The 27,988-nt window shown below is 32.8% G+C and overlaps 2 protein-coding genes across 2 annotated transcripts; one reads left to right on the top strand and one right to left on the bottom strand.

The window, feature by feature from the left end:
- Nucleotides 1-16: 16 nt before the first annotated feature.
- On the bottom strand, nt 17-18,236 carry LOC143909189 (uncharacterized). The gene is made up of 18 exons (XM_077427092.1): nt 17,891-18,236; nt 9,296-9,525; nt 8,908-9,231; nt 8,719-8,833; nt 7,290-7,343; nt 6,980-7,197; nt 6,709-6,909; nt 6,452-6,468; nt 6,355-6,385; nt 5,504-5,753; nt 2,110-2,217; nt 1,752-1,981; nt 1,358-1,681; nt 1,174-1,291; nt 1,028-1,093; nt 728-945; nt 457-657; nt 17-393 (listed from the first exon to the last, which is right to left on the bottom strand). Exons 1-18 carry the CDS (start codon nt 17,955-17,957, stop codon nt 121-123), a joined length of 3,045 nt encoding a protein of 1,014 aa, XP_077283218.1. The 5' UTR covers nt 17,958-18,236; the 3' UTR covers nt 17-120.
- A 3,489-nt stretch (nt 18,237-21,725) lies between these two features.
- Nucleotides 21,726-27,534, top strand: LOC143909564 (ionotropic receptor 75a-like). The gene is made up of 13 exons (XM_077427607.1): nt 21,726-21,981; nt 22,062-22,252; nt 22,337-22,481; nt 23,854-23,967; nt 24,041-24,120; nt 24,210-24,337; nt 24,400-24,457; nt 25,151-25,260; nt 25,355-25,584; nt 25,671-25,739; nt 26,650-26,861; nt 26,945-27,083; nt 27,165-27,534. Exons 1-13 carry the CDS (start codon nt 21,771-21,773, stop codon nt 27,344-27,346), a joined length of 1,869 nt encoding a protein of 622 aa, XP_077283733.1. The 5' UTR covers nt 21,726-21,770; the 3' UTR covers nt 27,347-27,534.
- The last annotated feature ends 454 nt before the right edge of the window (nt 27,535-27,988 follow it).

Here is a 27,988-nt window from a genome sequence, read left to right on the forward strand (position 1 = left end):
AACGCATTTTTGTTTTCAAATTTTAATAACATTCACATTTCAAAAATAATTGTTCACTTACTGCTAAATATAAATTAATCAATCACAGCTATTTGACATTATATTTAATTGAAAAACTGTTTAGAAACTATCACTGTTCGGTTTTTCATTTTTAATTACTGCATTCATCTGTCGTTTCCCACTATAGAAATCTAAAATATTTTCAAATGAATTTCCTCTGGTTTCTGGTAAGAAAAGCAGGGTTATAATTACACCTAGACTTCCAAAAGCGGAGAATATCCAAAAGACCGTGTAAATTCCCAACCAGCTCACAAACATACTGAAGGTTTGAATTGTTAGGAACGACAGTATCCAAAACCATATCCCAATCAAAGGTTCAGCAATTCCTCTCGCCTAAATAAACAACAACGATCAAACTATGCATATTACGTTTTAAGTCACATCAAAATTCCGTACCTTAATCATGATGATTTCAGATGACAACATAAAAGGTATGGGACCTATTCCTATGGGAAAACTGCACATCACAAAGGACAGAGCGGCAACAGGAATCCACCCTACGATGGAAACATCGTAGCCTTTTTCCCTCAAGAAGAAATAAAATCCAATGATCGACATACTTAACGATATGATCATACATGAAGATATTAACAAAATCTGAATGTAAAAAATATAAACAGTTATGCAAATAACAATATACGTACATATGTAAAAATTGTAAATTTACCCGTCTTCCTACTCTTCCAATGAGGGACGATGCAATGATTGATCCTAGTAATTGCAATACGCCTAAAATTATACTATTAACGTTCGGTGAAAGGTTGCTACCAGTTTCTTGGAATATATCGTTGGCGAACGTAATCACAGCAAAGATTCCGATCATACATTGTACAGTAATGAGAGCAAAGCACACAGCAAATGCGTTTTTAGTTGGTTTAGATGTAACTGAAGTGAAGTTAATATATATACATAAATTAATAGATAGGTATGTAGTATCACTGTAATATAAAACATGAAATTTACATACTGAAAAATTTCCATGGTGATATTTCACTTATTTCATTGATCTTATCCAAGTGTTGCTTTTCAATTTCTAAAAATTTTAAATCATTCGTGAATATTGCAATGTGTATTTAAGATCGATAGAATTGTTTTGTCGAGCCAAAACAATACCTGAACTACAGCACGAAGAACTTAAATTGTTATTATGTTTCAACAATTCTAATTCTTTAATAATGATAGGACTATCCTCGGGCTCGCGTCTCAACCAAGCTAAGGCCTTGGTAGCTTTCTAAAATCAAACAAATAAATTAATATCACACTTCAAATAAATATATCCACATTCGAATCAAATTACCTTATACTTTCTTTGCTTTACAAGATACACGGGACTTTCCGGCGAAATAAAAATGAAAATAAATGCAACCACCGGTAAACAGAAAGTGATTATTAAGACAGTGTGGTAATTTAGACAGGCGCCCATGATGTACATTGCGACTATGCCGCAGTTGACGCTGAAGAAGACCGATGAACCCAAGATTCCTCGACTGGAAAGCGATGCTATTTCAATGCAATAGACAGGCACAATTAAAAAAACGGCCGCTCCACCAAGTCCTGTAAATATTCTTGCCAGATATAATCCCTGGGCCGTTTTCCAAGTGAGTTTCACTCCCCAGCTGATCTATGTAAATGTTGATTCGATCAGAACATGCTTAGTGGATATAATTTGTATGCTATTTTGTTGGTCTTACCAATGCTGGAACGATGGAACATAGCAAAGCTGTTCTTCTTCCATATCGGACAGATAAGTAGCCAAAAATTGAAGTGCCGATGAGACCGCCTATGCAAATCAAAGAAGCTACTAAAGAAGCTTGAGTTTTTGTCAAAGGGGAGTCCAAAGGTGTGTCTGGTCCCGATAAGATTGGTATAGATGGTGATACCCATCCTAAAGCACAACCATAGTAAAAGGACAACATATTTACTGAAATTTAGAAACACATGTATTAGAAAAATGAACATATTTAAATAAAACTTCTGAATAGTTGATTGCAAACTAAGTAATGTAATATAATATGTATGTTAAAATAATTTTTCACTTAATAATCTTACCTGCTATTGCAGCCCTATATTGGTTTGTAACGCTTGTTTTTTCTCCAGTTTTTGAATCCATTTTTTTTAAACCAAATTTTGAATGAATATATACTATTAAATTGTAAACTTACAACATAAACTTAAATATTTTAATAAGTTTTTTGGTTAAAGGTAACGATTTATAATATTTGGTATGTGGTTATATTGGATATCCACAGCAGGAAGCGTATGCTGCGATTGTTCGATGCGAAATAAGCGAGATGATCCGATCTTCTTAAAGTGATGAAAAATTTGTGAGGATCGTATCATTAGTTTGTGTTGTAATCGTGATAGTTTTTTTGTATTAAAAACAATTTCTACGAATAATATCATTTTTTTTAGAAGTCATCACATATTTTGTTTCGAATCGATGGAGTCCACATAGCTGATATTAACTTAATAAATTAACAAATTGAAAATTTATTGAAAGATACAAAATATTACATTTTTGAAGTCAATAAGATACAAATAATACATATGTATAACAAATTTTCAAATCTTATAAATTGACTACATAAATTAACTGTTTTATATATTCTATTGGGCAGAATTTAAATGAACGGGAAAATACATACATAAAATATGTATGGATATGTACATATTACATTTTAATGGGAACAATTTAAGCGTCCATCTTATGAAATAAATGTGAATTTAAAATAATTTTTATACATTAAAAAATGTTTCTGTACATTACAAAAAAATTGTGTGCTTTTCTAAATGACGGATACAGATTGCATTAGAAAGTTTGCTTTGATCATTGAAAAAAATATTTGCTACTTAAAAAGTGGATGAAATGTGCATTAAAATGACAGATGTATCGACAACGTCGCGAATAACAAAATACGAACCAACGTTTGGTTAGGTTTAATTTATTTGTGGTTTGGTTTTATTTATTTAAAATTACATTTCACTAGTGAGATTATAACTTCACTAGTGAGAAACAAAAGTAATCACTTTTGCCAGTTGACAATTGACTGCAACGTTCCCGCTTTTTGTTGTATCTATTCTAATGCTAAAATCTATTTTTTCGAATGATCGTTTCATAATTTTTAATGGTCACTTTATAAAGCCAAAATATTTTATTCGATGTACAATACGAGATTGTTTAATGCACCGAAAATAATGCAAAATTTTTTTTAATATACAAAGTATTTTTCTCAATGTACCGTTAAATAGTACTCAATTTTAATTGTAATACTGATCAATAGTATAGTATATCAATAATATATATAATACGCAAAAACTAAAATAAATGTTGTAAATTGTTGGTGTCTCGTCAAGAGTCAACAAGTATTTATTTATCCCGTTTCACCGCGGGGTGAGAAGTAATTCAATTCGGGCAGTCGCTCATCTGCCGTGTTCCCGTGGTTGCCAGCTTCAATTTACCTGCTACTTTGGCACTTGCGAATGGTACCGTGTGTAGAGTGTAGACAATCAGTCTAAGCAAATAAAAATCGATTCTGAACTAAGAAGAAGTAAGTAAAAATGGCAAAGTTTGAAAACGATCGGATAAGAACCCAAATTTTTGAGCTAAGAAGAGACTAGTAAAAAATGTCCATATTTCCGAATATATGTACGTACATACTATGTAGAAGGTCGCTTTTAGTTGGCTGCGTAAAGGTTTCTATGTTTCGTAAACTACATGACACTGTTAACCTTTTTCAACATTTCAACGATATTTTGTAAGGCAATACATATGTATGTCAATTCTTCCATTTTTATCATTAAATATTTTTTAGTAGTCACATTTTTACAAGCCTCTTATTATTTCTTTTTTAGAACACAGTGAACGAAGTCGATAATTAAAAAAAATAAACATTTAAAGTTAATATGTTGAAAAAAAATATAGGGGGGGGTGCGTATTTAGCCTCCTCGTGCCCCACCTGTTTTTAAAGTCATGAGCCACCCCTGCTTACATATTGTTACGTATACTAAACTAAGAGGTTAGTAAAGAGCCGCCGGTTAAGTGCAATCGGATTAAGCCGAGGGGCATCCCTGACACCGTGCGACCGTTATAATTGGTTTCGAGGATTATCTGCAAACTAAGTGCAAGTAAGCTAAACAATGGCGTAGTAGCAGTACTCGGTCGCATTCCCGTGGAGTTCTCAGAAGTGAACGATACCTTGGTACCGTGGGACCAAATGTCGTGGGAATACATATCCGAGTACGTGACCATAACAATAGGTAAACAAATTAGACGTCGAAGATGTCCTGAGAGACCTACCCCTTATAAGGCGGTACTTAGGCGATATCAAGACATTCTGGACTGAGCAGTGCCAATGTGTGTGTATCTCCTTAATCATCAATAAATGCTGTGACACGACTTTGGCCTTTTACTTGGATCCTCCACCCACCCCTACGCAACAATATTGAGTACATTTACGTAGACTTTTTCAAGGGATGAAAATACACCCCTTATACTAGAACGATTTGTGATATAAAATCGCTTTCATGAAATAATAATGTCCATCAAGTTTATGTGAGATACATACATATGTTTATTACTTAATAAATAAACTATTACTCGTTCAGGTTAAAGACCAGTGATTTACGTCTTTTCGTGAAATATATCACACTTAAATTTCATTAACATACACACATATTGATTGACAGATTAACGATACATTAAAAATAACTCGTCATTTTTAATTAAATGGAAATTCTGAGTCAACTGAAAGTTATAAAGTTCAGTTACTATCTGAGGCCGTCATCTTAATAAATAACAAAATATAATTAATTATATTAACACAAACATAAACTCCACGCCTAATTTACATTTTACAACACAAACGGATCGAAACACTTTCAAGGAGTTCGTCAATGTTGAAAAGTAATATTATTTTATTTTGTTAAAAAAAAAATCATGCATATATTACTATTGCAAATGTTAACCATATAAGGTCACATATCCATACATACATATTTGTTATATTTTTCCGTTCGATTTACTTACCAGTCTGTTCCAAAGACCCTCATTTTAGTACACTCATAGACCCACATTAGTATTATACGTATACATACATATTATGTAGATACATCTATGTACATATATATTAATTTTTCATTGTACAATTTGTACATTACAATTAAATAAATACTTTTTGATTTTTTATCACATACAAAAGCATCATTAAAATGACACGGATGCAACATATAATCAGCCGCTTTTTTATCACACATTTTCTCATGATCACAATAAGCGGTGTATATATTTGCGTTCATTTTTTTATAATTAATCCTATAAATTAATAGTGAGATTTGCATCGAAGAATATTACATTTTGTTAGATTATTATTTGATTGTTGTGATGATGATTTTTTATCATGTTCTTACTATTATAACATATATTATAATAATTCCCCATTATCACTCTCTACAGTCATCGGTATTTTTTTGGACTTTTTGCCACTGTAGTAAGCCAATATGCTTTCGAAGGATCTACCTTTGGTTTCGGGAAGGAACATTACCGTTACCAATATACCCAGACAACTGAACATTGAAAAAATCCAAAACACAGTGTAATTACCGAGGAATTCAACTAAAGCGTTGAACAATTGAGCTATCAAGAAAGACGCTATCCATACCCAACTTAACATTATGCTTGAAACCAGACCTCTAGCCTGAAAATAAAATGGCAAGATTAATGATAGAAAAAAATCAGCATCTAAATAAATAAATATAAATAAGATATCACAGAATTGACTGACTTATTACAAAGATTTATAGGAGATAATAAACATCTCATCAAATTTAATCCCTTTATGACAGTGGTTTGATCTGTATAGTGAAGACAAAGCATTCATTATAGGTTGTGGCTATTTGCAGGTACTAAATCTGCGAATTACTGGCTATTTGCAGGTACTATATCTGCGACAGGCGCAAAGCCATCTGCGCATGCGTGTGAACTTATAATCCGATTATAATTTCTTACATTCAATGTATGCTAGACTTGTTTAATCAATCGTTCATTATACATGAGGCCAATAAATTTCGCACGTTATTATAATAGATTTATAACATTTAGCTAGTTCGCGGCTTGTACTTGTATGTAGGTATTATACGTTGTATATGATCATAATTTTCTAACAATTAATAATATTAACTAATTTGGATTATATTTTTTACTCTACGTCACTTTACGAGTTCGAACTAAATTTTAAGAGTTTTAAAACAAAATTTTAATAGTAAACACGCTGACAGTGACAGTTCACGCGCATGCACAGAAGGCTTTGCTCCTGTCGGAGATGTGTACCTGCAAATAGCCAATAATTAGCAGATATAGTACCTGCAAATAGCCAATCATTTGCAGATATAGTACCTGCAAATAGCCACAACCTTAATTATAAATGATCCATATAAAAAATCATCAATGAATTTTTAGTATTTTGAACTTTATTTTCTCCCTTATATGCTGATTGAAGAGAAATAATAAAATTAATCTCAAAAAGTAGTGCATAAAGATAAAAGGAGAAAAAGTAACCAAATTTTCCTTTAATCAACATAGCATTTTCTAATGAGTCAGTCGGTTAAGCATCCTTCTACATACATATACATATGAATTATTCTTATTCTTACTTGAACCATGATGATTTCAGACAATAAGAGGTACGGCACTGGACCAATTCCCATGGCGAAAAACGACACAAATAGTGACAACGCTGTGACTGGAATCCAACCTAATTCAGATACATCGTAACCATAATGTCTAGCGTAGAAATAAGTACCTATGACTGCGCTACCCAAGCTAACTACTGTGCAAGAAGAAATGAGCAGAACCTAAAAATTGATAAAAATATGTAAGATCAAGTGGATATTTGCCTGTATAATTCATAGAGTTAGCTTTTACTTTTCTGCCCGTCTTCTCGATTGTGAAGGATCCTATCGTGGATCCGATGAGCTGAAGAGCGCCGACGATAATGCTGCTGATTCCTGGAGATAGATTGCTGCCTGCCTGCCTGAAAATATCATTTGCGTAGGTAACTATGGCGAATATTCCGGTGCAAACTTGAATTGTCAGCAAGCAGAAGCAGACTGCAAAAGCCCTCAGTGTCGGTACAGATGTGACTGAAATTAAGTTTGAATATCAATGTAAACTTTAGAAATGTACTTACGTAAAATAGTAAAATGTAAGCTAGTATTGCAATATAAAAACTCACTTAAAAACTTCCAGGATGATACCTCTTTTTGAGTAGTTGGTACTTTTTCCAGATCTGTAATATTTCAATTGATTACATAAAGATATGTACAGGGTAGGCTCAAAGGTGCAGCAGACTAGGCACGTGCCTAGGGCGCCATAGATAAGGGGCGCTGCGAGGCGCCCCTCATTTTTCTTTTTTTGATTATTAAATTGAAAAAATAATTTGGCTTTCTTTTAACTTATAAAACATTCTATATTTAACTTAATTTTTCTCAATACTGATTGTATAATATTATAATTTACTGCTAAATATCAACGATTCATGAATAAAACTTGTAAAACAGCAAACTGTCTTCGGTACAAATGGTAATTTGGAATTGTATTTTATATAAAATACCGCTGAAACATATGTATATATACATACATATATATCAGGGATGGATTTGCTTCACGGAATTAAATATCTTAACCAATCATGTTCGAAAGAAGAAATGTCACTCTATAAAATTCTTCAATTCATTGTTGAATATAAATTAATGTCATCATTACTGAATTTATTCAAAATTATTCTTATGTACATACATATATGCACACGTAGAGAAGTAGAATTTTTCAATTAGGCTAATGTTATGTACTTCATAAGAACCTTATAATAATTGAATCGCATACAAATGTAGGTATTTCAAATGATGCAAAATAAACTCCAAAAAAATCCTATCATTTTATTGCTTTACAAATTTTTTTCCATGTGGAAATTTAAATGATATTTTTCCTTGTCTATTTATAAAACATTTAACGGATCGATTTGTCATTAGGCTATTGTTTTCATGCACCGAAATAAAATAATTTCCTTTTAGCATATAAATTTTCCTTAATAATTAATTCAAATTCGAAGGTTATTATTTACTATGTATAAAAAAAATATAAGAAGGGCATTTTTTAATTCGTATACAATAATAAATATTACACAAACCTAACTAAAAGCCTAATTAGCATAAGTAACAGGTGTTATTTAAAAAAAATTGATTGGAAATTATTTCAATGCATGAAGTTTCCATATTGAGGAATATAAGAGGTATTAAAAACAGAATCCAAAAATCTTTAAGTCGAATGTCGCATGATCACAAAATTTTATCTACTGTTTCTATGTACTTAAAAATCTAATAAACAATGTGAAAATAGTAGTGGTGACAATTATGCATCGCCGTGACCTTCGAGTATCATTGTTTTAGCATTTATTTAATGTTTTTTTGCAGTAAAAAAGACTTAGATAATGGAATAGTGATTAAATAGAGACTCAAAATTATTTTTAGCATTTAATTCTTCACCAACATTGCATTTTTAGCATGTTTTGTATTTTTTTGAGAAAAGAGCATGAAGTAAATGAGATATAAATTAGGATGTGAAATTGACAATCATTGAAATAAGTGTTTCTTATTAAAAAATACCTTCTGATTTCTTCAAACCAAGCTGGTTTTCATGTTTCAATTTGGACAGAACCCTTCTTACTACATGTCCGTCCAAAGGTTCCCTCCTCAACCACGCTATTGCTTTCATAGCCTCCTGGAAATGCCATCACAATCAAAACAAGAAACCATCTCATAGTTAAATTGATAAGTAATCATCAAACAATTTGCCTCGTCCTTCTTCTGCTTGACAAGAAACACGGGCGTTTCCGGCATCTTCAGCATAATCACAAAGAATATTATGGGCACGGTGATCATGATGGAAAGACACGTGTTGTAGTTGAGATAAGCTCCCATGATGTACATTGCAAGGATACCAGCGTTAATACTGAACACCATCAAGGACCCGAGAGCACCCCTGGTCCTCGCTGATGCAATTTCAACACAATATGTCGGTCCCACGAGGAAGGGTCCAGCACCACCGAATCCACTCACTATACGAGCGATGATGATTCCAGTGGCAGTCCTCCAAGTCAATTTCATAAACCATGCTAACTGAAAGTCAAATAGGTTTTAGCGTCTGATAAATAAATATGCATTTAAAAAATGGAAAACTTACAACATAAGGAATCGCCGAGAATAGAACAGCTTTTTTCCTGCCAAATTTGTCAGCGAGTCCTCCGTATACTGGAGTACCAACTAATCCTCCGATGCAAACTGCTGACGCTACAAAGGATGCTTGAACTGGCGTCAATGGACTGTCCAAAGGACTATCTTCTCCTGACATTATCGGCAAAAATGGAGATGTCCATCCAGTTCCGCAACCATGGCAGAAAGACATGATGTTGACTGAAATTTTCCACAATACTACATAATACTGTTGACTCAGATAATTGCACTAACATGCTTTCATTACGCATTATGAAAGTTTATTCGAAAATATTAAGATTAAACCTTCCATGATGACATTTTACCCATAAATTTCACAGAAACTAGACGAAACATTCCATAGTTCCGTTTATTAATAATTGAAAGTAATATACTTAATTTTTATTATACACATGCGTTATTATGGCGTTGCGTTGCAATGCCATAATAACGCATGCAATTCCCGTTCCCGTTCCCATTTGTCGGAAAAACGCAGGTAGCGAACACATTTGAAATTATTGCGTTGCAATGACACTCATTCCCGTTTTTCCCGTTTCCGTTCCCGTTTTTTCCCATTTTTTTTCACAGTAATCTTTCCGGACATGCACACAACAAATCCTGAAAGTTTCATTGTAATGGGTTCAGTGGTTTAGGAGCCTATTCGAGACACACACACACACACACACACACACACACAGACATTCATTTTTATATACATATATAGACTAGTATGTCATGTACTGCTTAAGTTCAAGTGGTCAATAACACTGAGCAACAAAAAAATCACGTTTTTTACTTACCGGAGCGGAGACTAATCAATCTTTACTGTTTGACCCACTGAATTTGAATATGAAAATATTTTTGTCAAATTACTCTCGTATAAGAGATATGAACGTTTAAAAATATGTGCAATTTTTACAGATTTTTGGCTTTTGCAGTCTTTAATTCTAAATCTATTATTGCTGTGCCAAAAGTTAGTATTGGAATAATGGCCCGGGCATCGAGGGGACGGGTCTACCTCACGGGACCGAAAGTGAAAAGGTCGAAAAAGCAAATATCGGACGAAAAAGATCGAAAATCAAAAGATCTTAAGTCGAAAGACCAAAAAAAAAAAATCAAAATCAATAGAAAAAACATTTGACTATTGATTCCAATACTCACTTTTGACACAGATTTTGAATTAATTACTGCAAAAGCCAAAAATCTGTCAAAATCGTCGATTTTATAAACACTCATATCTCTTAACACATTCAGCCCGGCGCATGATTTCATACATTTGCCCATGTGGCGGCACTGTCACGCCTATCGGCACCCAATTACGCGTGACGGCATTAAATCACTTTATATAATGAGTTGTCCCTAAATCTTTAGAATTTTATAGGAATTTTAGTGTTGGGTGCTCAATGAAGTGGAACCGTAAAATTATAGTCTGCTATAGCACTATCTGCGTGGCCACCGGTGGTACACGCCGGGTTGAACGTGTTAAACGAGAGAAAGCCAACAAAGATCATTGTCATATTCGAATTTAGTGGGTCAAAATTAGTAAAGATTGATAAGTTTCCGCTCCGGTAATTATTATTTGTTATTCAGAGTAATTATACATTTTTATAATTATAATTGCAATTATACATAGAATTCGTCGAAATCAAATTTGCTTTAATGTATTAGATTTTTAATTTTGGGTTTTAAAATATATATGTTAATATGTACTATACAAAAAAAAAACATAAAAATTCATACAATATGTACATAATATCATCGAGGTAATTTCCATGGATCTACATATAATTGGGTACCATTTTCAACTATGCAAAACAAACCGGCTGTTTTCCACTTAAACTACACAAGTAAGCATTACAAAATTGAAATAACTGAGCATGTCCTTGAAAAACTAAACACTAATTGCTCAATTAAACAAACAAATTCAGATTATAAAAAAACAGATTAAATTCTTAAGTTATCATTAAAAACGGATCATCATCATTTTAAATAAAAGTAAAAGTGCACGTGTGTGTTTATGTAGAAGCATATATTTAATTAATATATATATATATGTATATGTACATATACTGAGCGTTTAGCCTTGCCATCTTGATTTGTATGTTTTGAAAACATCATCATCATCATTATCTAAAAACACTTATCGATTATGGCATTCAAACCGGTAATAATTAAATGATAAAACTTAAGATACATAGCGACGCAAATTTTTTGAAAATTTCCCGGTACATATTTCTCACATCCGCAATCTCTTGGACAGCACTCGCGGCCTAAAATATAATAAAAAACAATCCCATTCTTATGAAGTGTGCAGTATTGGCCATTGTTAAAATTAAATCGCAAGATCGTGCAGATAGCTGTAACGATCAGCAAAAAGAAATACATATGTAGAATAATTATATCTCACGATTCCAGGGACTTGGACCAGGGAAGTCCGTAGTTCGCAACGAACGGTAACCTTTGTTTTTCCCCGTATAATTACTATGTACATACATAGGTATATACCTAACAATAAACGTATAATAATAGAACCGAATTTCACATTAGAATAGATCTCAATTAAACAAATTCTAAATTTCTGTTCAGTTTTTTTTTATGAGGAAATCCTTTTTGTTTGAAAGTGTGTACACACAATTTTATAGCTTACGTTTTATTGCATAAAACATGTTTTAATTAAATTTATGATCCTTTGTTAAAATTTATTTAATCTTTTTGATGTTAATGTGACATCGTATAGTGTGGTTTTGATTTGTACCCGACTTCTGATAAGCAATTACATAAAAATCATTGTTTGTTTGTATGCACTCGTATAGTACGTATAATACAATGCAAATGGCGAAGTAAATCATATCGGTGTGCAAGTAGCAACAGAAATGGTAACTTTGAAGTAGAAAATGTGTGTGACGTCACTTAAGTGGTGGAAGGAACTACTTAAACACATTCAGCCCGGCGCATGATTTCATACATTTGCCCATGTGGCGGCACTGTCACGCATATCGGCACCCAATTACGCGTGACGGCATTAAATCACTTTATATAATGAGTTGTCCCTAAATCTTTAGAATTTTATAGGAATTTTAGTGTTGGGGTGCTCAATGAAGTGGAACCGTAAAATTATAGTCTGCTAGAGCACTATCCGCGTGGCCACCGGTGGTACACACCGGGTTGAACGTGTTAAATGAGTGACACGCATATATGTAGCTTACACTGTATACCCATGAAATATTCTATTTTATTTATACCAGGAAGGCCTAACAGGTAACCCCAATACGCCTCCCTGGCCAGAAACATTGTAGATTTGATACAAGTATTATTATACAAAGTAAATACACATCAATTAACATCAATAGAGACATCTATGGTCAAACAAGCAGCATGGACTATAGGTTAGCATGTCTCGAGTTGTGAGTTCGAGTCAGACCTTGGTTTGTAACCAGGGTCGGTCGTTTCTTATCAGAGTTTGCCATTTTTTCTGATTTTCATTGAAACGATTACTGCAAAATTGGCTTTCCCTCTCAATTTCTCTCGCGAAATATTGAGTTATTGTGTTATATCTGAAGATCCGCCTGGTTTCTCCATAGATGTCTCTGTGGATGTTTATTGTATCGTTACATGAAAATGTTATTGATCGTATTGTATATGATGTTTGCATTGTCTGACCATAGATGTCATGTATCGATTTATGTAATAATTATGTATTAAAATATATACATATATAATTTCTTCAGTCTTAATCTGATTAGCACACTCGTAGATTTGGAGCAATCTGTTAGGCGAGAGTGGATGATTATAATTGATGTAATAAAAAATAAAAATCTGTAAATTTGCAGCATTTTTTAAACAATTCAGCTAAATTCAGTAAATACATATCAAATAACATTCACATAGATATTTATGGTTAAATTTGTAAATTTGCAGCATTTTATACAATTCAGCGAAATCCGAGATTGTTTCAAATTTGAGATTAACGAGAAAATGGGCAAGGTTGCCAATTTGTTGTAACCGTTTCAATAAAAATCAGACAAATTGGCAAACTCTGATAGGAAACGATCGACCTGGAGTCACAAATCCAAGGTCTGGCCAGCAGAAACCAGTGGGATTTGAACCCGTGACTACTTTGTTCAAAGCATTATATGCTAACCACTAGTCTATTCTACTGCACATACGTTGTTTTGGGTTTGGATGAAAAGCTTTCGTACTTATTCCGACATTACATCGTCATCGTCATCGCCCAGCCTTGCAAATATTTCATCGATGACTTCAAATATCGCACTCCGTAGCAATTTTACTTATTTTCAATACGATACTATTAAATTATTTAAAAATGAAAATGTTGTTCATATGTAAGTATATGCACATGTACATATGTGTGGCTATGTAATAGAAAATAATAAATGTTCATTACGTTTCCTTTGATTAATTAAAAGGCTGGTGATCGCCGACGTGGGAAATCCGCAGTTCGCGAAGAAATATTTTTTTAGCATTACACGTGCCATGACGATGATTCGTCGCGGATATTTGAATACATTTTTTGTGTACAAGTATTCTTCAGAAAAGTATAATTTATTTATTACACATCATTGACCTTGTTATACTGTATACATAATAGATCCTGCAATTTAATTCAACTTTCAATGTAATGCTTTTACGGTGTCTAGTGGATACTTTTATTTGAATTTGAAATTTCTTATCTTCGAACTTATTCTACATACACTGGAAAATTCACCGGTAAACAAAGGCAACTGTACAAAAGTTGTTTTTTTTGTGCTAAGGTTTAAACAAGATTAAAAATGACATGCAAACTATTTAAATAAATTATATTGTATAACACTAGTAGGCGTTGAAATATCGTATAAATCACCGCAGTAAAACAGATAAGATAGTAATTTTATGTAGATACATAATATGAATTCAATTAAAAGTGGTTTATAATGATTTCCAGAATCATTCTAAATTAATTTATCTTTAGGTTTATTTTACTTTTTACGTTTATTTTATTATAATGAATTTATACTATAGTACTCATAAATTAGGTATATACATATTGTAATGCGGGAACGTGAGAATATCCACTGTCTAAGTGCATTCGTGGGTGAACAATAGAGACCCCGAATTAAGCTAACGGGACTCAGTAAGTGCCCGAACAAAGGATACGCTGGAGTTTCCACAGACCTGGGCGAGTGCGTGCGTAAACAGTAAACTCACCAGGGTAGACCTTTAAGTGCCTAGACCAGTGGTTCCCAACCTTTTTTGACTCGCGTACCGCTTGGTAGAACTTTGAACCACCATATAAGGATTATTGTATTTCATGAAATTTGTTATTGCAAGTGTAATTACATTTATAGTATTTGCATGGTAAGCAATGTGAAGACAGGGTAGACGTAATGGATCTGTTTAGTTAAGAAATTTTGTGGAAAAAAAGTTATTTACGGAGTCACAATTATTAATGCTCAAAGTTTAATTTGAATATATATAATACTATTTCGCAATACTTCTATGACTGATAAATAGTTTTAATAAAAACACAAGTACATATAATTTATTTTCTTTTCTAAATTAAACCTAACAAAATAATTTTAATGAGATTTAATGAATGCATCAATACGTCGCCAATATGATTTATGATAATGTTTATTAATTATATAAAAAAGTTTCTAGTAATGATTGTAAATCATTCGTTCGTGCATTTTCTCGTACCACATACTAAGTGGTACGCGTACCACAGGTTGGGAAACACTGGTCTAGACAATAGAAACACTAATGGATCGGGGAAGCTAAGATGGGTAGCTTGTCCTTTATATGGAGGTACACACGGTAGATCAGATTATTCTGGAGTGACCGTTGGTTATGGTTATGGAGATATTAATAGAACATATCATTTTAAAATCGACATCTAAAATTTGCAGATTTATTGAACCAAGTTAAGGGTTCCAAAAACCACCCGGAAGAAAAAGCCGGTTTTTTTTACAAATAAAAACCGACCGACTTTCATCGGTTTCAGAAAATTAAGATATTTTTAAGTTTTAAATTTTTATATCAAAAAAATAAATTGTAAATATAGGGTGTGTCAAAAGAAAGTTTATAATTGAAGGAAGGATTTTTAGCCAATTTTTTTCCGGGAACCGTTTCAACAATGAAATCAGAGAAAATTGGCAAACTCTGATAGGAAACGATCAACCTGGAGTCACAAATCCAGGTCTGACCAACAGCATATTCTGAAAAATTCATTTTCATTCAGGGATAGAACCCGGCACCTTCTTGACGGTAAGCAGAAGCTTAACGTCCGAGCTATGCTGCTGGCTATGTGGAGACGTTAGACGAATTCTTGGTGCCTGAACTGCAAAACTTTCCTAGCTATAACCAAAGAACAAGGTTCCAGCAGGACGGAGCAACGTCACACCCGTCCAATACGTCTCTGCCACGAGTTTGTGAAATTTTCTCAGGCAAATTGATCTCCAGGAGAGGTGACATAAATCTTATGACTTTTTATGGACTTTTTCCTATGGGGTTATCTTAAATCTAAAGTTTACGTCAATAAACCGACTTCCCTGGCGCATTTGAAAGAAAATATCCGTCACGAAATGGCAGCCATCATATAGCCGTCCGAGCCACCTGCCGAGCCGTCATAAGTAATTTTACTGTTCGATTAAATGAGTGCCGCGAGCACGAGGGTCTACATTTGGACGGTATTATTTTTAAGAAATAAATTCCCAAATTGTGTTCTTTAATAATTAATAAACATTTTTTCGATACACGGCTTACTTTTTTTTTAATCGATCCGCTAAATATAAACTTTCTTTTGAGACACCGTATATGTTATATTGTGCAAAAAAGTAATTGCTTATAAATTAAACTGAGTTATAAACATTATGAACTTTCATAAGATCATCATTATTATACATTATTATTACAAATAATAAAATTTGTATTAATATATCACAGCCGTAAAATGGCAGATCCTGAATATGCACAAATAATTAAATGATTTAAATATGCTACTACCAAGAGTTTATGACCTGGTCTTCGTCCATTACTAAATCTCAAAGCCACCGTTAAGTGCTACACCTATTTTTTTCCTTTTCAAAGTTTGTACATACACAATTTTTTCGATCTTTCATAGAAATTTGAAATTCATAATAAAACATTAATCAAAGATTTCAGATTAAGACCAGTTTTCGGTTTTTTGAAAAATGGTCAAAAAGCCGTTTTTTCGGTTTCGGTTTTAGCAAGCTTGGAAGCCCTACAACCAAATAAAGTATGACTTTAATATATGTATATACGTATACATATGTACATACACACATGGTATACGAGTATACGAGTACACATAGTATACGAGTATTTTCCACCTCAGTGGGCGTAGATTATCGGAGATTATTTTTTAACCTATTTGTCTCGTAGCCTATGCTGATAATTATTTTCATAATTTGATGTGATGTATGCATGATTTTTCTGCATATATTATATATTTAATTTATTTCTCTCTGTTATATTTTTGAACACTGTGGCGCATTAGAGATTCCTGTAATGCCACAAAGGTCCAAATTTCAAATTAAATAATGTTGTGCGTCATATTTGATATGTCAAGTGCGTGACTAGTTAATATAGATAACTCGAATTTGTATTATAATGCATGTTTTGTAGTTGGTACCAATATTCAAATACATTTAATCAAAATACGAACGGTATACTGCAAAGAAACATCAGTGAAAATCTAATTATTAATATTTGTACAACATTTATCATATCGCACAAAATCTTTCAGTGATAATAGGTTTTTGAAAGACACTCGAAATTTATAATAAAACGGTTAAAGTACGCCTGATTTTGATTTATAACATATATCGTTATCAAAATATCAGGCGATCATTGGCTGATGATCTTTCGAGAAATTCACTTTAACAAGGTCATCTCATTTGAATTTATGCAATGAAAGTGATTTTCCTCACACATTTGATGAACTTTTCCGCAATAATTGTGGCAGCTATAGCTATTGATTAATCTAAATTGCGTACATTATGCATAGATTCGAGGAAATTAAAGCGAAATATGTACATTTCATGAAAATTGTATAACAGTTTGAATAATAATAAAACAACAATTTTGAAAAACTGTGAATATAATTCTTCATTTTCAAATTGATTTATTTTGATGGGTAAATATGTATGTACATATATGTTTATATGTACATGTACACCTCAGGGCAAAATTCACTGACGAAACTTTCAAGGTTTGAGATTGGCAAGTGAGATAGTTTTTGATAATAGATCGAATCAATATTGGAATTGTGATGAATCGATACCGGAAACTAATTATTTCAAAAATAACAACTCTCGTACAGTTGATTTCGAAAATTAAAAAAAAAAAAATCGAAATTTTGTATTTATTTTTAGGATATAATTTTGATTCATACAAGAGCACAGTACTTCATTATATAAGTGTACTTTAAATTAGATAAAAAATAACGATATTTAAAATTAAATATATACATAAATCTGCACTTATATGTTAGGTAGTAAGGTAGGGTCAATCGATTTGAATATGATTAATAAATTGTTGCACTTACTCACGATAGCAGCCAAGTATTGATTTCTTACACTTTTTCCATCTTCTAGGCAAGATTCAGCAGTCATGATTGGGTGATAAAATGAATAATATTCAATTTAACTAATTAGATATTTAAGTAAAAATTTAGATAATGCTGCAGTCTTCCATATATACACATGTATCAGAATAATTTTCAATATAAAAGTGTTTGGATGGAATATGTGTCATATGTTGGATAACCGGAATGTGAATGATCAAAATTTTGAATGAATTAGCTGAATATGTGCGTAACCGTCGTAATGGCGATTGCAACTTAAAACTGGACAAACCAATGATGTACATACATATGTATAATACATATGAGTCTAACTGAATCGTTGAATAGACATCATATTCGTAAACTGATAATGAATTTGTGAGGAAGGCTTTAATAGTTTAAATGTACTATTTAATGTACATGTACATATAATAGTTTTAAAAGCTTTTAATAGTCTAGGATAGTCTATATATGTATATATGTATATATGAATGTGTATTGATTCACTAAACAATATACATTAATGCATTCACTTATCCATTTAAGCGCTTTAGTGTGTTCATAAATTTATTTTATGTGGAATAAATCATTATATAAACTAAAACAATGGCTTCAAAACTTTTAATTCATCGGTTAATTAATTATTTTGATTAATCTGGGTTAATGTCATAGAAATATATTGTGATTTTGTATTCAAAGTTATCATTTGTATGATCCTCGTTTTGGTATGCTCTGATGACAAACATGTCATACCTCTTTTATGTATAATATATGAGAATTTAAGTTAAACACATGTGTACAAAGGCAATGGACCACGTGTCCAGACTCCAAATTGAAGAAGCAATTAAATAATTAAACAATGAATTAAGGAACCGCTTATGAACTAGTTAAAGTTACAAATTCATTTGACTCTCATTCAAGCCAAATATGATTATTAATTATTTATTTAAAAAAAAACATAACAAAAGAAACAGCATTACAACATTGACACAAAAAAGATTTTAAAAATGAAAAACAGCACAAAAAAAAAGAAATGCATTGAATATTGGTAGATATGGAATATATGTATGTATGTATATAGTATGCATTATTAAGAAAAATGATTAATAATAAAAAGGATCAAAATTCAAATTCCAGATGACTTTTTACAAACGAATTGAAAAGTAAGGCAACAGTACTATTGCATTTAAAAGGCTTGGATATTCTAAAATTTATTTTATTAATATTTAGTAAAGTAAATCAGTATTTCACGACTACTATTCACTAAATATATAAACAAAATACAAATAAGAGCTGCGTTAGAATTTTTCTTTTTATTATTATACTAGTGTTGTTCCCGTTGATTTCAACGGGTGGTTTCGGAAAGTAATTGACACACGAATTAAAATAATGTTATATGTTATATATAAATAGAATGTAAGGTAATTTATAGGCGCACGCGCGCACGTATTAATAGAACAAGTTGAGTGCGCGCATTACACGCTCACCGATCCAACCCGTTCTCCATTCATCAAGTTGATCGTTTCAGAGTTTGCCAATTTTTTCAGATTTCAATTCAATTTTTCCATTAAATTTTTTCCAAGTTGATCGTTTCCAATTTCCAAGAGTTTGCCAATTTTTTCTGATTTCATTGTTGAAACTTTTCTTCCATTTAATTGCCTAAAATCCATTCTTCCCACTATGTCACCACTATTTGAGTATGATTTATGTACACACAAAATTCAGCTTATGTATTAAAAATGCTGCATTGTTTGTAATTGACCAGGAAGGCGCATTGGGGCTTACCTGTTAGGCCTTCCTGGTATATATGTATCTATAATAGACTGGAGACGCGCCGATTTCGGCGTTTACTTCCAAAGAAATATTCCAGGTGAGATTTTTTTATGTGAAATTATTGCGTTTATATGATAAGGTGAATAAAAAAATAAACTATTAAGGCGGTGCTTAAATTAAAAACAAACCTTTAAAAATTGGCAAAAATCACAGCTTTCACAAATTTTCATGGGCTGGCAGCAGTGCAAATATATTTTTTAGAGTTTTAATTTTACTTTTTACGGTTTCGCCATAATACAGAACATCTCTTCTAACTTGAGCCGTTTCCAAATTCCAAAATAAAATAAAAGGGTACATCTAAATGTACCCTTTTATTTTATTTTAGAAAAAAATTAGTGCCAAAATGACATTACATGTTTCCCCAATGCGTCCATGGTTATTTACACATTTATTTACGTACATATATGTATGTATGTTTAGAGTTAATTTGTGGTGTAATCTAAGCATTAAGTACAACTCGTTAGTCAAATACTACATATTTCAACTTGAATATTAATTTAAAAAAACCAGACATATGCAAACATGAAAAAATTGTGACAAAACATACAGTGATTCTGTCATATATACATATATTTAATATGTATTTACTTTCATGAAGATGTTAAGTATTTCAGAAATAATTTATGAAGTATAAAACGGGTTTTTCGCAGCGGTCATAAAATTTAAGTGGTATTTTTAGTTGAGTACAACTTTTGTCCGATTGTGTAAGATACTTTATTCTCTTTGTCCACAAAGTAAACAGCACACGAAAATCATTTTGTTTCACAAAAGGAAAAATAGGATTAAAAAATAGTACTTGAATTTCCTCAATTGTCCAATTTGGTATTTGCAAACTCAAAGTCTTATCAATTATTTTATGCATAATAAATAACTTGTAAAGTCTCTCAACTTATATAAATTTGAATTTAAATTAATTTTTACTATTTATTTGTAAATACAGCAGAATAGACTAGTGCTTAGCATATAATGCTTTGAACAGAGTGGTCACGGGTTCAAATCCCACTCGTTTCTGCTGGCCAGACCTTGGATTTGTGATTCCAGGTCGATCGTTTCCTATCAGAGTTTGCCAATTTATCTGATTTTCATTGAAACGGTTCCAACAAATTGGCAACCTTATCCATTTTCTTGCAAAATCTCGAATTTCCAGCAATCTTGTGTCCATGTGAAATCGTTCCTGTTATATAATAATTTCTTATTAAGTATTTTAAAAAATAGCAACCAACATATAGGTATTTTTCTAATAATTCTGATAGATTTTTTACATATTAAAAATAGATCTATAAGACTTTTTTTAGTTTGTCCGGGAATTGTATCTATATATATTTAAATGAATGGCTGTCTGTGTCTCGAATAGGCTCCTAAACCACTGAACCGATTACGATGGAACTTTCAGGATTTGTTGTATGCATATCTGAGAAGATTACTGTGAAAAAAATCCCCCACAAACGGGAACGGGAATGAGTGTCATTGCAACGCAATAATTTCAAATGTTTTCGTGTCGCGATCAATGTTTTCGCTGCCTGCGTTTTTATTCCGACAAATAGGAACGGGAACGAGAACGGGAATGGGAACGGGAACGGGAATTGCATGCGTTATTGTGGCATTGCAACGCATGACGGGTTCAGCTAGTATAATATAAAATAAAATATGTCTCTATTGTATTCTATGTACTACTACGTTTGAAAAATTTTAATAAGATAATCTAGCCATATGTTTCACCTTGGGGTTTCACTAACGGGAACGAGAACGGGAACAGGAACGGGAACGGCATTGCAACGCATGCCGGGTTCAGCTAGTAAATAAATAAATAATAAATTACTCCTTTACCAAATTTGATCATACATATGACTCATATATTTATGTATGAAATGTATTCAGAAATTAATACTTTTGAAATGTGTAGTGGTTTTAGAAGCATGTGATGTTTATGACGCACCAAAAAACTATCTTATAAAACCAGCGAATCCAGAAATGTATCAGTTACAACATACAAAGCTGCAAAAGAGATAAACTAATACAAAAAACAAAAATGAAAACTATTATTCATCTGACATTGATAGTATTATTTACATTATATTTGACAAGTGCAACTTCACCTATTCACAAAATAGAAAATTTTCATCTCAACGATTCAACATCAAAATTTTCCACTGATACTGTAACTATAAATTTTTCATTAGACTATTTCACACAGAGGAAAATTAACATATTTGTATTAATCGTGTGCATCGCTGAAAAGGGTGAAAACGATTTTAATTCCTTTATGAAAATAATAAATATATATTAGTTTTATTACTTCATTATATTATGTACATTTTAGATTATCAACAACTCTTAAAATCGACGCAAAGAAACCTAGCAAGATTTTCGCTATTTAATCCAGACCACATTTATTTAAAAAATGCAACGGTACAAGTTGAAACTATTTTAAACTTGTTAAAACTCGATCACCCTGAACTGGGGGTCATGATAGACTATAATTGCCCAGGAAGCGATATAATTCTAGAACAAGTATTATATGCTTAAGTTTTCAGCAAATGTTTAATATTATATGTACATATTTATGAATTTAAATATTTCATGTTCAAATTATAGGCATCCTACCTTGAATTATTCAATTCATCTTTTAAATGGGTTGTAATAGATACACGGCAAGCACACATTGAAAATTGTACTGTTTTGAACACATTAAAACATTTCAACATGTCTGTGGACACTGATATCACAGTTGCTCATGCAAGTATGTATTATATTAAGAGAATATCGAGCACTTTTAATATACTGATCACAGCTCATGCTATGCTTTTAGATGTACATATGCTATAATATTATATATACATGTACATATGTACATGTGTATATAATATACCTAACCTAACCTAGCCTAACCGAATTAAAGTCTGTTCATACCTATCCAGCACGAACCGGCAGCATGTACCAAAGAATACTGTCCATACTTGCAGGATACCTGCTACTGCCGGTTCGTGCTGGATAGGTATGAGCAGACCTTTATTCGGCATTGTTTGGGTGAATGGAAATTTAATATAATAGTTAATCTTTAATCTATATATGTATATAAAAATGAATGTCTGTGTGTGTCTCGAATAGGCTCCTAAACCACTGAACTTTCAGGATTTGTTGTATGCATGTCCGGGAAGATTACTGTGAAAAAAAAACGGGAACGGAAACGGGAAAAAAGGGAATGAGTGTCACTGCAACGCTATAATTTCAAATGTTTTCGCGTCGCGACCAACGTGTTCGCTGCCTGCGTTTTTCCGACAAATGGGAACTGGAACGAGAACGGGAACGGGAATTGCATGCGTTATTGTGGCGTTGCAACGCATGCCGGGTTCAGCTAGTAGTTGATAAAAATAACCTTTTTAACCACTTAATCACCACGCGTTTGTAGAATCCGATTCGATTATTTTATTATATGTGTTTACTGACAACCCTTGACACTACCTCTTGAGTATATCATATACAAACTAACAAAAAATATTGACTTTTTTCAATTTCATTCGTATCACAGGATATTTTAGTTGTCACTGTGAAGAAATCAAAATTAATTTCTAGTCATAGCCTTAAATACGAAGGAGCGCGCACCGGGGCGCTTATGGCGATGAAGTGGTTAAAAAAATATATATAGTCTACGGTCTAAAATATTGTGCCAAATTTGCTAGTTTTAAATTAAAAACTGATTGCGATGATTTTCATAGCAGCAAACAAACAAATATTCATTTTTATATACATATGTAGTAAAGAAAAATAATGTATTTTTTTTATTATTACATACCTCCTTTACGTTTCACTTATTATTACATACCTCCTTTAAGTTTCACTTACGATTACAATTCAGGAAAAAGTTTGCCTCTTATCCGATCGTTTTCATACTTTGGCATATTGCTCATTTTGGTCATCAATATAAGTAAATGGATCCTCCGCCATCACGATAGTGCAAAAATATCGTGTAAGACGCGATTTAAATCTGCCCGGCGAGATATTCGTTGACGTCTATCCACCGTTTGTTTATTAGTTTTAAATATAGATGGCGGCATTAAAATAAAATAATGATATTTTTATTCAAAATAATAATTTTATATACAAATTATTAGGTACTTCTGAAGATGAATTTTATGAATTTGTTTTATCTGATGTTTATAATACGCATTTCATTATGAATGGAAAATTCAAAATTCAGTGTGTTGGAAAATGGAATACTGTTGAAGGTAAAAATGTAACTGATATTTTTGAATTTCCTTATTTCATGTGATTTTCTTTTAAATTAATTTGTTTAAGCAGGATTTAACGTTTCCTTTGAACAATCGAAGTTTATACAACGGAGAAACTTTGAAGAATTATTAGTAAGGGCATCTATCGTCGTTAGTAAAAAGCTTTATGTACAGTGCATGATAATATACATACATATTTAATTAAGTAAATAACATTCAACATTATTTATATATTATAGATGTCACAAAAGTCTCCTGATCAGATAGAAGGGGCACTTGAGGACACATCGTTCAAATCTGGCGCAAATGCAATGACGAAACATTCTGCAACGCTTTTGAGGCTCTTAGCCGATTACTACAATTTCAGGTATAAAAAGATTAAAGTGTAACGTTTGCGTTCTTGTTATTGACTTGAAATTAAACTTACAGGATAAAGTATACAATAGAAAACGTGTGGGGTGGTATAAAATCTGACGGTACCCAAGATGTAATTATACACACTTTTATATGAATTATATTTAATTACATATGTACATATATAATTACACTGAGCAACAAAAAATCACGATTTTGAGTTACCAGAGCGGAGACTAACCAATCTTTACTAACTTTGACCCACTGAATTCGAATATGATAATGATTTTTGTTGGTTGGTGATCGTTTACGAGATATGAGCGTACAGCGGTCGGACTACATGCCATCTCGCTTGCACCCAACACATTTCACGCTACAACCATATACACAATGAAAACATTTAAATTGCAATTACCGCTTGAGTTAGTACGTTTAGATAAAAAAGAAAAATATCGAGATAGAAAACCAATCCTTATAAACGTGGTGAAATATGACTTTTAAAAATCGCTAGACAATTAATTATAAGTATTTTAAAGCAATGAAATATCACAATCAATAAGAAAAACATCTGACTATTGATTCCAATACTCACTTTGAGCACAGCAATACTAGATTTTGATTTAAAGACCGCAAAAGCCAAAAAACTGTAAAAATCGTGCACTTTTTTAAACGCTCATATCTCGTAAACGATCACCAACCAACAAAAATCATTATCATATTCTAATTCAGTGAGTCAAAGTTAGTAAAGATTGGTTAGTCTCCACTCTGGTAATTTTTTTTGTTGCTCAGTGTTATCTGCATTTAAATTTCACAAATTCAACCGTAGGGTATGATGGGATCAATTCAAAGGAAAGAAGTCGACATGGGAACGGGGATAAGATATCTTCCAGAAAGAATAACCTTTGCTCATTATTTGACCAAGACATGGACTTTGCGGTATTCAATAAATATGATATTTAAATTTATATACAAAATTATACTTATGATTGTTTGATTAATAACTATTTTGTCACTTTCATTACTTAACAAGGGCCAGCTTTGTCTTTAGAGATATAGAAGAGGGAATTGGTCCTATTCAGAGTAAATTTGCCGAGCCTTTCAGTCATAGTTGCTGGTTTTGTTGTGCTGGTGTTGCTGTAGTCATGGTAATAACCCTTACTATAGTGTCTTTTCATCAAAATTATCAACAGCAGTGGGTTGAAGAGGAAACCGGAATCATATATTCCATTCTTAGCGTTATTGCAGCTTTTTGTCAACAAGGTAATCTTAGAAACCAAACTTAAAATTGAAATGTTCTATAATATAATTGTGAACTTTAGGTTCTATTAATTATATTAATGTTTCAGTATTTCTAGTTGGACCATCGCCATTGAAAAAATCTATATCAAGAGAAGAAATTAATTATGACCAGAGTGGTATATCAATGTCTTACATATTATAATCGATGCGGTGCAAACGATCGACAAGCGCCAGACACATTATGCGTGCGCGCTGCTCGCACTTACACTAAGCGAAATCTACCCGAAGTCCCGACATACCTACCCTGTGTACGTTCTGTGCTTCTGATACTTCAGTTTTAACTCAATTTTAATAATTACCATTTGTAACGAACGGTTTTACGCGCGCTTATCTGATCTCGCGGGGGAAGATCTAGAGGGCGGATACGTCGTTCTTCTTCCAAGGGTCGGGTTATATGGAAACGTGAACTAACCTTGGGATACAGTTTATATAGTCGGGGAGGTTCCTGACTGCAAATCGTCTCGTTGATGACAGCTTCCTGGCTCTGCGGTCCTCTCACGGCTGATGTTTCTCCGGAAACGGCGTGAGGAATACCGGCGACGTTGGGCTGGTACTCTTGGGAGGGAGTGATGCTGCACTCGACCTCACAGCGGTTCTTCAGCAAGGTGACGGATCTCTGGGCCCCGTCTCCCCGTGGAGACGTGCACAGGAGAGATCTTTCCCGGATGACGGCTGGCGGTAGAGAGACTCGCTCTCGATGCGCTCGAGAGGAGCATGATGGTTGGCGCGGTAAAGCCACGGGCGCCAACCTAAATATTACTACCGCTACCAACTGAAGGGACACTCGGGAGAACGTCGCGTTACACATTTTAATAATTGCATCTGTGCACATCGAAAGGTTACTCGTCATCTGATGTGCAATATATCATTCGTGAAGTCGAGAATTGCGTTTAAAGCAGCCATCCAGTTAATCTGTGGTTCAGTCTGTCTGGCGCTTGTCGATCGTTTGCACCAAACCCATTATAATATGTACATATTTTTCTCTTTTACTAGTATGATATGTTTATAAATCTTGTTGTTTAAAAGATGTCATTCAAGAGCCTCGACATATATCAGCTCGTATAACGTACCTGGTAGTCTTCTTCTGTAGTCTCCTCGTTTTCAATTATTATACGTCAAGCGTTGTCTCGTCTCTATTGAGTCCTCCGCCTAAAGCTGACATTCAACTTCAAGATCTGGTATCAGGAAGTCTTAATTTAATATTTGAAGATATTGGATACACCAGGGCATTATTCGATGTAATAAAACTATTGCCTATTTAACGTATATTATCATATTATTGAATATTTTGATTTACGGTTGGTTAAATTTGATTTACAAGAATCCAAATTTTTCATTTAAACAACATCTAATAAGATTGGAAAAACAAATGGTGGCCAAAGTTAAAAGAGAAGCCGCCAATCGTAATCTTCCCATATATGTAAATCCAGAAGACGGCATTGAATTAGTTCGAAAGGGAGGTGAATATTAGAAATATTGTATGTTGAACATATGTATGTTGAGCTTATTTTAGTTAACTTATATGGTATGTAAATTTTCAGGTCACGCTTATCAAACTGAAGATGAGACGGCTAATTTTCTCATATCGAATACATTCACCCGAGATGAAATTTGTAATCTACGCACTTATACCATGTTGGAGTGTCAAATATTTTTAATAATACAAAAAAACTCACCATTTTCTGAAGCTTTCAGAATCGGGTTACTTATTTTTATATTTTAAAATTCACTTAACCCTTTGCCCGCGGCAATAAATATAGCGAACAAGCCCTGTATGCGGCACCTTTTTCGCGAATTTGGCAATCGAGTTTTCGACCTTAAATACAGATTTTAATATTTACTCAAGTAACCAGATATGTTAATTAATACATAAAGTATTATTTTAAACAATAAAATACATCATATATCTCGTAGTCTTGGCTTAATTGTCAAATAATCATTCTTCATACAATTGAGACGTATCGTCGCCATTGTTCAACAGACGTGACGTCACACAAACGAGGTTTCAGTATGGTTCCACAAAAAACTAATTTTGACTGGTATATATATTCATTTTAAGCAAATTGAATAGATGGCATTCAAGTCTCAGTAATATTCTACATTCAACCAATTTTGAACCTTAAAACAGTTGAAATAGGCGCATATAAGGCTCAAAATCCCGCGCTACAGACTTGTCGCGCAAAGCTTCCATAGAAGACGGCCACGGGCAAACGGCTAAACATGTTGTGTGAAGTAATTTTAGATTTTTTCAGTTTGATTAAATTCGGCGAAGTTGGTTTGACTGCAAGATCGGAGAAGAGGTTTTGTGTAAATATTCCTGATTGTGATGGTCAAGGTCGTTCACTGCCAGTCGCTTTGGGAAGAG

This window comes from Arctopsyche grandis, chromosome 3 (genome assembly GCF_051622035.1).
Source record: "Arctopsyche grandis isolate Sample6627 chromosome 3, ASM5162203v2, whole genome shotgun sequence".
Taxonomy (NCBI): Eukaryota; Metazoa; Arthropoda; class Insecta; order Trichoptera; family Hydropsychidae; genus Arctopsyche; species Arctopsyche grandis.